At 40.9% G+C, this 16,163-nt stretch overlaps 1 protein-coding gene across 1 annotated transcript in view; it reads right to left on the bottom strand.

Annotated features, from left to right (window-relative positions):
- Nucleotides 1-4,226: 4,226 nt before the first annotated feature.
- LOC126236963 (translation machinery-associated protein 16 homolog) overlaps nt 4,227-16,163 on the bottom strand; it is a 51,125-nt gene continuing 39,188 nt past the window's right edge. Inside the window, exons 5-6 of the mRNA XM_049946668.1 lie at nt 10,711-10,868; nt 4,227-4,640 (exon numbers count right to left, since the gene is read on the bottom strand). Coding sequence (XP_049802625.1) covers nt 4,497-4,640; nt 10,711-10,868 — 302 coding nt within the window. The 3' untranslated portion in view covers nt 4,227-4,496. The remainder of the gene's footprint in view (nt 4,641-10,710; nt 10,869-16,163) is intronic.

The following is a 16,163-nucleotide window of genomic DNA, read 5'->3' as shown; positions in this document are numbered from 1 at the left end:
TTGGAGAAAAGAGAACCACTTGCATGAATATCAAGAGCTTAGACGGAAACCCAGTTCAAAGCAAAGAAAGGAAAGCAGAAAGGTGGAAGGAGTGTATAGAGGGTCTATACAACGGCGATGTACTTGAGGACAATATTATGGAAATGGAAGAGGAAGTAGATGAATATGAAATGGGAGATATGATACTGTTTGAAGAGTTTGACAGAGCACTGAAAGACCTGAGTTGAAACAGGGCTCCGGGAGAAGACAAGATTCCATTAGAACTACTGACAGCCTTGGGAGAGCCAGTCCTGACAAACTCTACCATCTGGCGAGCAAGATGTATGAGACAGGCGAAATACCCTCAGACTTCAAGAAGAATATAATAATTCCAATCCCAAAGAAATCAGGTGTTGACGGATGTGAAAATTACCAAACTATCAGTTTAATAAGCCATGGCTGCAAAATACTAATGCAAATTCTTTACAGATGAATGGAAAAACTAGTAGAAGCCAACCTCGTGGAAGATCAGTTTGGATTCCGTAGAAATATCGGAACACGTGAGGCAATACTGACCCTACAACTTATCTTAGAAGAAAGATTAAGGAAAGGCAAACATACGTTCCTAGCATTTGTAGACTTAGAGAAAGCTTTTGACAATGTTAACTGGAATACTCTCTTTCAAATTCTGAAGGTGGCAGGGGTAAAATACAGGGAGCGAAAGGCTATTTACAATTTGTACAGAAACCAACTGGCAGTTATAAGAGTCGAGGGGCATGAAAGGGAAGCAGTGATTGGGAAGGGAGTGAGACAGGGTTGTAGCCTCTCCCTGATGTTATTCAATCTGTATATTGAGCAAGCAATAAAGGAAACAAAAGAAAAATTCAGGGTAGGTATTAAAATCCATGGAGAAGAAATAAAAACTTGAGGTTCGCCGACGACATTGTAATTCTATCAGAGACAGCAAAGGATTTGGAGGAGCAGTTGAATGGAATGGATAGTGTCTTGAAAGGAGGATATAAGATGAACATCTACAAAAGTAAAATGAGGATAATGGAATGTAGTCAAATTAAGTCAGGCGATGCTGGGGGAATTAGATTAGGAAATGAGACACTTAAAGTAGTAAAGGAGTTTTGCTATTTGGGGAGCAAAATAACTGTTGATGGTCGAAGTAGAGAGGATATAAAATGTAGACTGGCAATGGCAAGGAAAGTGTTTCTGAAGAAGAGAAATTTGTTAACATTGAGTATAGATTTAAGTGTCAGGAAGTCGTTTCTGAAAGTATTTGTATGGAGTGTAGCCATGTATGGAAGTGAAACATGGACGATAATTAGTTTGGACAAAAAGAGAATAGAAGCTTTCGAAATGTGGTGCTACAGAAGAATGCTAAAGATTAGATGGGTAGATCACATAACTAATGAGGAGGTATTGAATAGAATTGGGGAGAAGAGGAGTTTGTGGCGCAACTTGACAAGAAGAAGGGACCGGTTGGTAGGACATGTTCTGAGGCATCAAGGGATCACAAATTTAGCATTTGAGGGCAGCGTGGAGGGTAAAAATCGTAGAGGGAGACCAAGAGATGAATACACTAAGCAGATTCAGAAGGATGTAGGTTGCAGTAAGTACTGGGAGATGAAACTTGCACGGGATAGGGTAGCATGGAGAGCTGCATCGAACCAGTCTCAGGACTGAAGACATCAACAACAATATGCCAAATAAGACACAGCTGTATACTGAGATCTTATGATGTTTCTCAAGAACCAATTGCAAATGAAAGAAAGCCTTTGATGAGTTAAATGTTAGCAGTGTAAGCAGTTTCAGTGTACATTAGGTCTGTCGAGCAATTCCTCTCCAGATTCAAAGCTATGGAATAAGTATCCAGATATCCTGCGTTTATTTCTAATGTTGGCGATTATACTAACTGCAAGACTGTCACGACCGCTGTGGTTCCAGAAATACTCAGGCCAGGGCGAGGACGGCCGATTGGAGAGCTCAGGCACACACAGTAGTCCGCGGAAGTTGCTGCCAGCGCAGGTACACAGATTAGGGACCCGAAGGGCAGGCTTGACACGGCCAGCCGCACGCGCCGGTGCAGCACTCAAAGGGTTAATGCAATGCAATACTCGGCCATAGAACCTAGCATCTTAGAAGAAAGACATATGTTTGTATGCTAAATAAAGTCCAAATGTCTTTAATTGTAGTTGCATGAAATGCAGATAGAGGTCGGGCCTTAAAATGTCATTTACAACACTGTCATCCTCAGCAAGCAAGTGCATGGTAGCGATTACTGAATACTTTGTGTTGTGCTTTACTCCTTGTGATACTTTTTTTTTTTTTTTTTTTTTTTTTTTACTAATCTTGGTCCATCACAGAGTTCAATTATGACCCTCACAACACCACAACAAATTGACGATCCCTATGACCATCCTCTCTCTATCACTCGTAACTCTAGTTTGTTTACATCTGCAACCAACTGCCAGTTTGTACTGTCCACACACTGCTCTGTAGCTACTGGTAAACATAATCTCTCCATGTATTTCAATCACACCTAAAGTCTTCCTGTAACGTGTGAATAGTTTTTGATTCTAGTTTTGCATTAAGTGACTTTTTGATTCTACCTTTAGTATTGTGAAGTATGTGTCACTTGCCTATGAATGCCCAAGAAAGGTCCAAATTAATGTTTTGCAGATTCTGTAAATATCAAATTGGGTTGGAAAAGAAAAATGATGTCAAGAAACACCTTAAATCAGAGAAGCACTCAGTGCACTGGGAGGAAAATGCTGCTGCTGCTCAACAGAAACAATTTGTTGAAAGCTTAAATGCAGCCAAAAGAAGAAAACCATCGAAGACCATTTAAAATAACTGTTGAACTTTTTGCAAAAACAAATACTCCAGTCAAAATTCTTCAACACTTTCATTTAATTTTTTTAAGAGTCAGTTTCAAAGCACTATGGTAGTGTCTTCAAGTGTATAGTGTGACAAAATTTTAATTTTGTGCATCTAATCATTTATAAACACAAGTTACAGGCAAATTATGGCAAAAAACCTGTGAATTTTGCCAAAAATAGATGCTAAATTTTCAAATCCCTATATATACATGAAGGACTAAATGCAGTTGAAGCAGTTAATACCCAAGAAGATTAATCATAGGTATGGTAGCCCTACCTAAGAGGTTGTCTGCAAAACAGATAGACAGATAAAAAGCAATCATTGTGCAAAAGCCAGATGCACGTCTTTTTAGTTTTTAAGACTGAGTGAACAATACCTCTGTAATGACCAAACCACAGAGAGCTGCCAGCTAGGTATGAATATTAAGAGTAAAGCCTCATGATTAGGTGGATGCATACAGTGTCAATCGCTTTCGCCAGTTCAATATTGAATCACACACATTAAGAAACTGCCGCTGATTAATGCTCACTGATTATAAACTGGATGCAAAAAGTGACACACAGGCACAAAATCAGTATATAGAGGCCACCAAACATCAAGCAGGACACAGTTACAGCCAGTAGCAAAGTTCGACCACACCGATGCCTTGGATGAGCAACAACTGACAGCGGAAACTATGTGAGTGAGTTTACACTGAATTAAGCTTGAACACTAAAATGAGGGTGTCTGTATGTACCTGTGTGTCACTCCCAAGGTGACATGCAACTGAACCTAAGAGTTCAATTAGAGCCATACAAACTGGCTTCTTTTTACAATTTGAGATCTCTAATACCACCGTTACATGTTACTGTGCGCAAGCTGTTTCTAACAGAATGTTCAGCCAGTCTCTCTCAGTAACTGGCTACTATGAGTGTGAGGTTACACACTTCACCTACGTTTTACATGTTCATTAAGTGGGTCTTAGGACTCAAGTGATAACCTAGCATCTCTGCTCTTCAGCACGATCATCTAAACACATGAAGCATTAAAAGCAGACCAAAAATTAACACAGCGTATTATTTCCTTATTAACACCTTATCTACCTCCTTAGCCTGACATCCAAGTAATTTTGTACTTCTCCAACCACAAAAAATCTCAGCTTGACCCTATCAGTGTCTTGCTCCCATTTCACCTCCAGTCAGATTGGGAGATTCAAATTAAGACACCCCCCCCCCCCCACACACACACACACCACCCCACCCAAAACACACACAGTTCTGACATTACATAGATAATAAACAGTAAGAACAGAGCTGTGAGTATAGTATTTGAAGCAATGAGTACAAGTTTAAAGGTACTAATAAAATAAAATATATATATAACATTTCAAAAATAAACATTTATTTACAGTAATTATTAACATTTCAACCTTGAACAAATAAATACTATATATACTGAAAGCAGGAATCAGAGGACGCCAAAGTCACAAACTCAAACATGCATATCTTTAATAATATCAAGACATTGTCTGTCCACAATGACGTGAATAATAACTGGACTGATGAGTTGTGTCTGTCTTCATGGAGCATACCAAGATTATCCTGGTATAACACAGAATGTAGCAGCATGTTTCAGATCCTGCACGAGGTTCAAGTGTCAGTTTCCATATGTTCCTCTGCAGCCTCTGTTTTATTTGGTGCAATCTCATTTCCATCATTTGCTGGTAATGTTGAATCTTTGTCTTCTTCAGGAAGGATATTTGTACTGGTACTTTCTGATGAGTCACTTTGATTCTGCAACAGTAAGTTACAGAAACATGTTTAAAACTTTCACATGTATGAACCTTAATAGCTGAAAAATATTTAGCATTCTACCAGGAATTTTCATATTTTCTACATATCTACTATTTTATGTAATTATAAAGATTATAAATATAATAGAGGGAAACATTCCACGTGGGAATATCATGTCTGGCAAAAAAGGAAATCTTAAAGTGATAATATTTTTAGTAACAAGCAATTTTTTGCTGTTTTTGCTATCAAGAAACTTAGTAATGGTTTTTTGTTTGGTTGATTTTAGTGAGTGAAAACAACTAGAGTCATATGCGCCCATGTCAGAACTGTAGAACATGAAGACAAAGAGAAGAGTTAAAAACAACTACACGTTAACCCGAATCAATGGAAGAGAAGACAGCTCAAAACAGGGACATGGAGAAAGGTCTATAAAATATGTCATAAACAAACGGAGGTCCGGAACTAAAAATTAAATGTCCTTTGCCATATTGCTACAATGAATAAAAAGTGGAACGTGGTCAACAGTGCAACCTAGCTAAAACGATCTCCTCACGGCGAAAGTGCCGAGTGAAGGTCGTCCATGCCACTGGAAGAGGCTTAGTAACTCCAAGCTTGTTCCCATGAAGGGAGGACCAGTGGTGATGACAAGGCGACACCATCTGCTGACAGACGGCAACATAGAGACTGAAGGGAATGTAAGAATGTGACCAGGAACCCATATGAACATCACAGTGGCTCCACCAAGACTGAGCAAGTGACAGCTTTCTTGAACCCGTTGCACTAAGGTATGCAATGTGTACAGCACACAGAGGCTTTGAAGGGCACAGAGAGTCGGAGCAGATGACGCAAATGAAAAGCCTGTGTCGCCAGATGTACAGCGTGGCCTAATATAGGGCGAAGAGCTCTGCTGTAAATACTGAGCAGTGTTCCGGAAGCAGACACCAAAAAACACTGATGCCAATGGTGACGGCATACACGACTGTCAGATAGTCATCTGTGTATACAAAGGTACTATTGCCAAATTCCACGCAAAGGTCTTGAAACTGAAGGTGATAGAGCGAGGCTGGAGTAGTGTCCTTAGGAAGTGAATGAAGGCCAAGGTGAACACAGGCTGCCGCACGAAGCCAAGGTGGTGAAAGGTTGCAGGTTGAGTGAAGTTAAGCTGCCGGAGCAAGAGCTGAAAGCGCACTCCAGGAAGTAACAGAAGAAGGATGCACCCCATACTGGCGATCAAAGGAGTCATCGAAGGAGGCGGCATAAGGTGGATGGTCACGCATGGCAGATAAACTGCACGCATATCTGGTGAGGAGAAAGTAAATACAGTAGGACAGCGGTAGTTCAGCAGCGTCCGCATACAGACTCTCAACTGGGCCAGTACAAAAGGCACCAATGGCCAAACATGAATCCTACGAATTTCTTAGTTTCAACGCATGGAAGAGCAACAGACTCAAGATGTAATGATGGTGGAAGAAACCAACTGCACCACCAGAAATTCATACAAATGGTTTTGTCAGTGGAAACACAAAAGCCACAGTCGATGCTCCATGAGTGAAGGCGATCGAGGCATTGCTGAAGATGCTGGTCAATGAGACAAGTCTGTGGAGAACTGCAATAGATGGCAAAATCATCAATGAAAAGGGATCCAGAGTTGCCCGGCGGGAGACAGGCCATTATAGGGTTAATGGCGATAGCAAAGAGGACAACACTCAGGAAAGAATCCTGAGATACACTGTTTACCTGGAGAAAGGTGTCTGACAAGGCAGAACCCACAAGCACCTTGAAAACTTGTTCGTTTAAAAATGCCTGAAGGAAACAAGCCCACGGAAGCCCCACAAGTAGAGAGGATACCATCCTCCAGCAGGGGTCGTAGGCTTTCTCCAAATAGAAAAACATGGCCACAGTCTGGGATTTCTGCAAAAAAACATTTGCGACTTGGATCAACAAAGTGACGAGATGGCAAACAGCAGAACAGCGTACTCGAAATCCACACTGCGCAGTAGTTAGTAAACTGCAAGACTTGAGCCACCAAAACAGCTGGACAGGAATCATATGTTCCATAACCTTGCAAAAACAGCTGGTGAGAGAAACAATGCAGTAGCTAGAAGGAAGGCGTTTGTCCTTACCAGGCTTTGGTATGGGTACGATAGTCGCTTCACACCAGTATCTGGGAAATGTGCCCTCTGCCCAGATCCGATTGTGAACATCATCTGGATGATTTTGTGGGTGCTCAACTGCACGGTTATAAGTGCAGGTACAAATTCCTAACCTTTGCTCAGTCCAATCTCACCACTTTCATGAATGATGATGAAATGATGAGGACAACACAAACACCCAGTCATCTCGAGGCAGGTGAAAATCCCTGACCCAGCTGGGAATCGAACCTGGAACCCCGTGCTCGGGCAGCGAGAACACGACCGCGAGACCACGATCTGCGGACTCGTTTCCAATGGAGGAAGGCACAGTGATAGTGGGAGGAGCTAGAAATCTTCAAAACATGCCGGTCCAAGGTATAGCAACAGGGACCACTGTGATATCATCTGCTACTGCCAGGCTAGAAATTGGTGAATGGATCTTGGGTCACAGAGAGCCACACGGCGGAAGAGGGAGTCGAACTGTTAAAACATCTAGTGAATGAAATCCAGCTAGCTGTCCCAAAGAATGTAACGACACTGTGCAAGCAATTGTTTATAATGAACACAGTTTGCCATCATAGGATGACTATTAATTTCAACATCAACCCTAAGGACTTAAATTAATCAAACTAATAACCTTCATGCATTAAAGTCACCAAGCAGCAGAAAGTGGTGAGGTAGCTGCCCAATACGCTGGAAAAAGTCTGTCCTGATGACATCGAATGATAGAGAAATGTAAACAATACAAAGGGAAAAGGTCAAGTGAGGAAGGAAAAGGCGGACTGCAACAGCTTGATGGGGGCTAGTCCGGGAGATGGGTCAACTATGAATGTTATCCCATATGAGCAGCATGACTCACCCACGAGACTTAATGCTATCTCCAGGGTGGGGTGTCAAAATGGACCGGAAAGAAATGCGAGAGCTCAAAGCAGTCTTGAGGACACAATTTTGTTTCCTGGAGGCAGAGAACAAGCAGACACTGCAATTCTAATAGCAGCTGTAAATCCTCTGATCGAAGGCCACGAATGATCCATTGAAGGAGGGTCATAATGAGGAAAGGAGAGAGGGGAAAAGTTGAAGGGGTTTCACCTCAGCGGCTGCCGAGTGCCAGCCTTCAAAGACTCACTACTACAGCGTGCAGAGGCTCGAGGATCCAGCACCATGATATCCACAGAGGTACCTGTATTCTCCCCCTGTCTATCTGCAGTGTCCAGGGCAGAAAAACGGTCGGCAGTGCGCACCAGCGACACGGAGTTGCCTGGGCAAGAGTATCACGTGACGACACCGTTAAAGAGGATCTCAGAGTCGATGAAGGAGAAGAACTTTTGCCTTTGTTTGACTTCTTTGAGCCTTTCCAGTTGGTAGAGGAAGACTCATATGTTTGTTGGCTGGAGGGATGTAGTAGAAAGTCTTCGCGGGAGTATTCCTTCTGTCCTTTCCAGCCTGCTTGTTATGTAGCAGGTGACTTTGCCCATGGAAGCGAATGTTTGGTGGCTTGCTGCCCAGCTGGAAGGAGAGACAGCGATGCTACCATGACACTGGACAACGCTGAATTTGAGGTCGCACATCTGCATGGCCATGTTCTTCATGGAGCAAGATGTAACAAGAACAGTACTGTAAGTGCCAGATGGTAGAGTGCAGGGTTTGAGACTAACCAATAAGCAGTGAGCGACCGCATAAGTCACTTTTTCCTTTAGCAAGATATCCTTGATAGCCCACTCATCGAGATACATGGGCCAATCTCGAGAGGAGGCAGTATGGACACCATTGCAGTTGATACAGCAGGGACAGAGGGGGGCAGTCGTTCTGATGCACATCCTACCACAGGTTACACATTTGTTTCACCGTGGTGTCAACAAGACATTTGAGTATGGTTCAAATAATGATGCAGGTAGCAGCACATTGTGTTCAGAATGTACTGCCAGAATGTGATAACTTAATAGCCTGGTTTGATCTTTGACAGAAGCACCACTCTATCAAAGGTGAGAAAAAGTGTGTGGGGCACTAAGGATGCCTCTACCTTTTTCATAACCCTATGGACGGCAATGGCACCCTGATTAGAGAGGTATGTTTGGATTTCTGCCTTGGTTAGACCATTGAGCAGCCTAGTGTAAACAACATCATGGCATGAATTAATGGTTCTAAGGAGCTCAACATGAACAGGATAGCCATGGAGAAGCGAAGGGGCAAGCAGTTTTTGTACTTGAGAATCAGGAGTAGTCTCCAAAAGCAAAGTGTCATTGTGTAAATGAGAGCAAGATTTCACAGGGTCAACAATTGCATCAACACTTTTCTGAATGAGAAACAGATTTACCGTTGAAAAGGACTAACCATGAAACCTCGAGGAACCATGCTGCAGCTGGGAGGGTCTTGGAATTGGGAGTTTCATTTCGTTTACATTTGGTAGACATGGGCTGTGAAGACAATGATTGACTCATTGCGAGAAAATGCCTCATGATTGCCAGTGTCTCCCTCAGAGGGGGCTCATCCATCTTACGTGATTGTTCAAACCTCAGGTCACACCTCCTGAACACCTGACAGAGGGACCAATCAGCAATTTTGGAAGGTAGCAGCTCAGGTAATCACCCCTCCCTAGGCCTGACCTGTACCAGGGTGCGCGTGCGAACCCTACCTGTTGACCCGCTGCTGGGAATTATGCAGTACCCAGTTACCTGTTGCATGTAGGAAGCATGGGCCAGCGTTTAGGAGCGCACAGGAAGCATGAAGAAAAAGAGGAATCTCAAAGCCTAAAGCAGAGGAAGGATAGGAGAAGGTGAATCTCACCAATGAGCAGCATGCCCCCTTGGAGGACTTCGTAACAGTGTAAAACTATATGATCATCACCACCACATTTTATAAACTTGAAACTGAATTGAGGGTAGTAATATTTGTTTCTGTAGTGTCATAGTGTGAAGAGTTATTGTAAGCAATTACAATTACCACTTGTGTAACAGCACAGGTAATCAAATCAAAAATTTGAAAGCATGATTAAGGACTTCTAGTATTCGTCAAAGTCTCATTTTAAGTTCTACAACAGTATTTACTAAGAGAATATGGTTCTGTAGACATGGTAATTACACACATTACAATTAAGCTAACTGTGGTATCTACAAAAATTCTTGATACAACAATATGAAAAGGACAGATTGCTACGCACCACATAGATGAGGCATTGAATCACAGACAGAAACAACGAAACAACGGCAAACTTTAGGCCTACATCTAGTTGCTTGTCACTTCCCGACACTAACCTTCCCAGATACACATGACTGAGCCTTAGCAGGTGAGGCCACTGCATGCAGGGAAACAGCACTGTGTGCAACAATATGAAGTTGTACCACTCCTTGGGTGCTCCAGCCCCCCCATTCAATGGACCAAATTCCACTAAGTCTGGTAGCAGAATATCACCAACTTTATCAACCTCTGTTAGTGGACGAGAGAACTGAGGTTATTCTGGATTTATTTCTCAATGGGCATATAACCTGAATGGCTTTAAGTGTACTCACAGTGAGATCCCATGTCCTCAGGATTAACTATGCCTCTGCAACCAGAGAGAAAGAATGAATGAATGAATTCATTCATTCATTCATTCATTCATTGAGTGTAAAGGACAGGAAACAGGCATCCTAGGTTGTCAACTCGCTTGGAACCATCAGTATAGATTAGTGTATTATGGCTGTGTTGAGAAAATAAAAGACTTTTTCCGACTGTATCTCACTTATGGTACATTATATTTTTCATCCACATCATTCTGAGAAAAAAAAGGCAAAGTAATACTCAGAGAAATGATCTTCTTTTCAATTCTTATTTACTATCAGTGTGAACCCGGACATTAATTTTGACCAACCATTTCTACCTGTAATAACTGCAATATGAATGAAATGCCCTCCTACCTGTAACTGAAAAATCTAGTAAAGTTACAAATTTATTTGACATACCTCTGAGTTAGGTTTCTCCTTTGACACTGATTTTCCTATGATGGAGGACAAGAAACGTTTTGAAAACAGTCTAAGTCTGAACTTTTGTAGGAAGCGTAACTCGCCTTGCCACTGACGTAACAATGCCAACTGGCTGGTTGCAAGAATATCAGGTAGTTCTGCATCAGAAAGAAAGAAAACAATTAGATCTGTGAAATTATCACCACCAGAAACAGTGAATTCATTTGTACAAAATGTCAAAGACAGCACATTATTAACATCCTGTAACTCATCAAATATATTACTTTCATTGTATTACCTCGTCACAAACGGAAGGTGAATTTCAGCTTGTGATTTCTGCTCATATTTTAGAAACACACTAAATTATCAGGTGACACACATATGAGTTTATTATTTTGTCACTTCTTTTAAAACACACGGTAGGCTCAAATAATATTACATTCTGCATTAATTTTAATCTTTATTTTATCAATGAATACGATGTTGGCAACTACAATAATGTTTATTGAAATTACAATATCAAGAAGAATTCAACAATTGAAAAGAAAATTATACCACTGATTAATAACTTTGCAAGAGAATATTTTTTCAAACATTTTCAAGGTTTACAGATCCATACAATGAACAGTTAGTTACTTAGTGAAGTATTCCATAGATCATTTGAACAATTCTTTTATCAAACGGATGTCAAATGAGTCACTTTACAGGATGTGTATGCATGACTACACACACAACCTAGTGCCACAACATAAACAAAAATGACTAGTGCTGTGAGTTAATAGTGAATATTAATTACTAAGGAATAATGAATAGGATTAGCTCTGTCCCTCTCGTTTAACCAAGGAGTGAGCAGGAATACCAGTAGAACTTAAGCAAAAACCTCTGTCTCTATTTATAAGATAGTCTCCTCCTTTAATCTTAACTGCTTCCTTAACAACACTATCCCCATAGCTGAAAGCATAAGCCAGAATCTTTGTGTTGTTCTATTCCATAAGATTACCAGTGCCAAGGTAATATTCTGTTATAGCAGATTTGCTTGGCTGTTAGAAGTATGTACGGTACTTCTGCTCCTCACAGTAATAATGTAGGATATGCCACAACTGCAAGGGATACAGTAGATGGCCACCTTAGGCACAGACCCTAAAAGGATCCAAATCTTACATTACACACTCCACACCGTATTTCCATAGAATATGACCAACCCTACTGGAAAAGCTACCCGCACAATGCAAAAAGCCAAATGACTCAGATGTCTCCTCATTTTCATCACTCAAGCAATATGCATCTGATCTGTCTTCACTAGTCATTCTGGCAAAAAGTGACTTTGAGGAGCTCTAATTCTGCTGACAAAGTTTCAGTGTATAAGATGACGTGGGCACTATGAACGAAGGTACCTTCACATTGAGTCGAATAGTGACAACTAACACCCTGAAACTTTCTAACTTTCCTCCTGCTCAACACATCAAGGAAGGGAAAGCAACCATCTTATTCCACTTCCAACATGAAGCAATTATTTTGGGAGGATAGCATTCAGATCATCTAAAAAGTTGTTTAAATTCTAGCTTCCACACACCTAAACAACAAAAATTTCATCTGCATATCTAAAACAGCATGCAAGTTTCAAGGCCAACAACCTCAGTCCACACAACCGTTGAAATATTTATTACAGAGTGGCAATAATACACAGCTCAGTCACACTAGTGTGACCACCATCAATGTTCAACATCAATTGTAATAACCACTCACAGACAGCAAGTAGCAGCACTAGCAAAGGAGGGTATATAAATCGTGCCAGGGGGGGATGTGGAGAAAAACAGTGCAGTTGTCATGACGCTGAGATGGAGCAATTTATCAGAAGCATTTCCAAAATGGCTAAGTTTGTTAACTGTTCTCATGACAGTGGTTAATGTATACCGTGCAGGGCAACTGCCGAGGCAAGTGTGGTGAACATGGGTCAAGATTATAGGGGTGAACAATGGCTGCAAAGATGTACAGGTGAATAGACATGCAACTGTTGAGCAATTGACTGGCCAGATGAACCAAGGGGCTACCAACAGTATCTCCTCAATGATTGTTCAGCGAATGTTGCTGCGTACAGACCTCCGCAGCAGGTGCCCGATTCACATAAACATGCTGACTGCTGTTCATCGGCAATGGGGGCTCGCATTTGCACACCAATATCACAACTGGACATCCAATGAGTAGCAACAGATGAATCACATTTTATGCTTCGTCAGAAAGGTGCCAGTTGAAGTGTGTGGTGTGAAATGTCTGAAAGCAAACAATCTGCAACAATGTTAAGGTCTGTGGAAAGATATGGCATTTCCTGGGTGATCTCATTACTCCTGATGGCACATTGGATCAACACAAGTATGCACTTATCCTTGCGGACTATGTCCACCCCATATGCAGTTTGTTTTTCCTCGGTGACATGGCATCTACTAGGAAGACAATGCAACATATCACACATCTCACAGTGTACATGTGTGGTTTGAAAAGCACCAGGATGACTTTACCTTACTCCTCTGGCCATCTAACTCCCTGGATTTAAACACAATCGATCACGCCATGGAGCCTCAACAGCGAAACCTACTGCAACTGGCCACGGCACTGGAGTTGGCATGGTTCCACAACCCTATTGGTACCTTCCAGAACCTCACTGACTTTTCCTGCACGTCTCGCAGCAGTCCAAGATGCCAAAGGTATTTTCTTAAGAGTTTTGAAAGGTGGTCACATTAATGTGACAACAGGTTCCACATTGGACTCCAGCTGTCTGCTCATATAACTGGTCATTGAATAAAAGGTAAGTGGAAGTCAATACATGTTGAAACAGGTTAGTTAATTCAACGCAAAACATAACCTCCATTAACTGTAACAAATTAGATAAAGGAACATGGAGATACATCAAAACTTACTAAAATGCCAGGGTAATTCAAAAGCAGTCCATCTAATTGACATGAGTAGCAAGGTTTTGCTACACGGTACGCTGGAATGCCAATGTTACTGACAACAGGCCCAAGAGGAACGCCTTCCTTGCTTATCTTTGGAAGGCCTTACAATCAAAGGGGGACAGCAAAATAAGAGCTAAGAGTCCTGTCAGGGCTCTTTTAAGATGGAACTTCTTTTTCCATACTTTTTTCAATTTTTTTTTTTTTTTTCCCAGGAGATTGTCAGTCTTCCTCTTCACCCTTCTTGTTGGGTCAGCATAGTGTGATACACTGGAATAGATAGTAATCACTGCATCTTTTGAACACAATCCTGCTTGTCAACACAACCACATCACTGTTCTTCTTCACATGTAAGACACCAATACAGTGAAACCTCTATAACATTCCTCGATATAATGTTTTCCTCTATGTTACATCTGTCTTTTTTCGGTCCCAACTAAAAGCCCATTTAAACAATGTTAAATTTTCCTCTTTACTGTGTTTCCTCTATATTACAATTTCCTCCATGTAACGCTCATATTTTTGAAACCCTGGTCAATTATTTACCTCTTTATAACATTTAGGTGACTGGATGTAGATGCATCGTTTTCCATTCTTTGGATTCACAGTTTGCACCGGCTCGGAAAGCCCACGCTCAGCGTGTTTCATATGTCAGCGGCAGAACCTGGTCACGTGACATGTGACGCATATTCTGCTTGCGATCTTTTTGGCGCCATTTACTTTCACCCATCCACCTACTGGACCCCATGTTTTAATTACAAAAAACTAATCATTTGATACATTGATCATTTGCAATGAATATCATACTACAGTGTTGTGAAAATTTAAAATGTCATATATGGCACCATTTGTCAAAGCTGATTAGTGGTATCCTGATCTTCAGTAATGCCCTATAATTATTTGGAAGCCTTCCTCTTTATAGTGTTTTCCTCTATACAGTATTCAGCATTTGTGGTCCCTTGAAAAACATTATATAGAGGTTTCACTGTATCACAATCCCCCTTAAGTGAATTGACTACACAGCTGCTGTACTATTTCTTTGTGTTGACTGAGGCATGTTCACCCAGGGGATAAATAAGACTTTATACACAGTGTTGGAAAACTAATTTACAATGGAAATACGTGAGTGGAAGTGTGTATATCAGTGTATTTTTATCCCTGTGGTGTTCCGTAACTTGGGGCAGAGACTTTTGTACTTCTTGGAGAAAATGGGGTAAGGTACATGGACTGAGCTGAGAAAGCTTTAATATTAATGAAGAAAAAAAAGAATCCCACCAATTAAATACCAACTGACATCTATTTCCAGGTGATGACATCAAATATAAAGTGTTATTCATTAGTGCCTCCATGATTTCAAAAGATGACTGAGTGACAACTAAGAGAGACACAGAAAATAAAGACACATATCACTAGATAGAGCATATCTCTAAGTTTTAAACTCACACTGCAGGTGCTCAATATGGGCATCATTTGTGATGTGGCAGAAGGCAAGATGTGTGAGCAATTCATTGACACTGCTGTTGCTGCCACCACCGCCACTGGTGTCGTGCGAGAAGTGCGACAGCAGCCCTCTTTGGAAACATGTTCATTGAATTGCCTATCTGTAGATGCCAACCAAATAGATACGACATGTAGTGGATGATTTGCCTACATGTTCATTGAATTGCCTATCTGTAGATGCCAACCAAATAGATACGACATGTAGTGGATGATTTGCCTACATGTTCTGACACACATATTACAAATTGAAACTTGGGGAGATGCTCTATCCAATAATGTGTTTCTTACTGAATGTCTTCTAGTTTTCGCACAATCATCTGAAATCCTCAGAGATACTTACGGAAAACCTTGTACATCCTAAAAATTTAATTAATGTCTCCAAGCAAATTACATCCACCAGTCAGTGCTGTACAAAGAAATTAAACTCTGGAATTCAAAATTCATTACTGCTGAACAAAATTTAGTGAAAAAATGATGAAAATGGAATTGTATTGTAAATCGGACAGATTTTGTTCCCCACATTGAAAGTAAGATCTTTAAAGATTGGTGGAACATGTCAGAAAAATGAAAGTACACCATACCTGTTTACAAAAGAATTAGGTGAGAAGTGAACTGATCTTAAGTGAAAAGATTCTCAAGGCTGTAGTAAAGACATACTCTTCTTCCTTTAATTCATGTCTATGGTCACATTTTTTTTCCATCAGACTACCAGTTTCGGTCTATAATGACCGTCTTCAGATATGCAGCAAAATATGGGAAAAAATACAAATACATTAGCAGATTGTATACAGCCTAAAACAATAAAATAAATCATAATGACAAGTACTACTGACGTACATGTGCATTTGTGCACTTCAGATATGAAGAGGCATATCTGTTTTACAAAAACACATCCTAATACACTGGAGCCCTAGAGACAAAGTCAAATATTAAACACAAAATTAGCATCAGTGTCATCAAATATGTATAAATAACAGCATATGCAAGATTCATCTTGACAGCAAC

Source organism: Schistocerca nitens, chromosome 2 (genome assembly GCF_023898315.1).
Source record: "Schistocerca nitens isolate TAMUIC-IGC-003100 chromosome 2, iqSchNite1.1, whole genome shotgun sequence".
NCBI classification, from domain to species: domain Eukaryota; kingdom Metazoa; phylum Arthropoda; class Insecta; order Orthoptera; family Acrididae; genus Schistocerca; species Schistocerca nitens.
The sequence above is the reverse complement of the archived record's forward strand: the minus strand, read 5'-3'. Positions and strand labels throughout refer to the sequence as shown.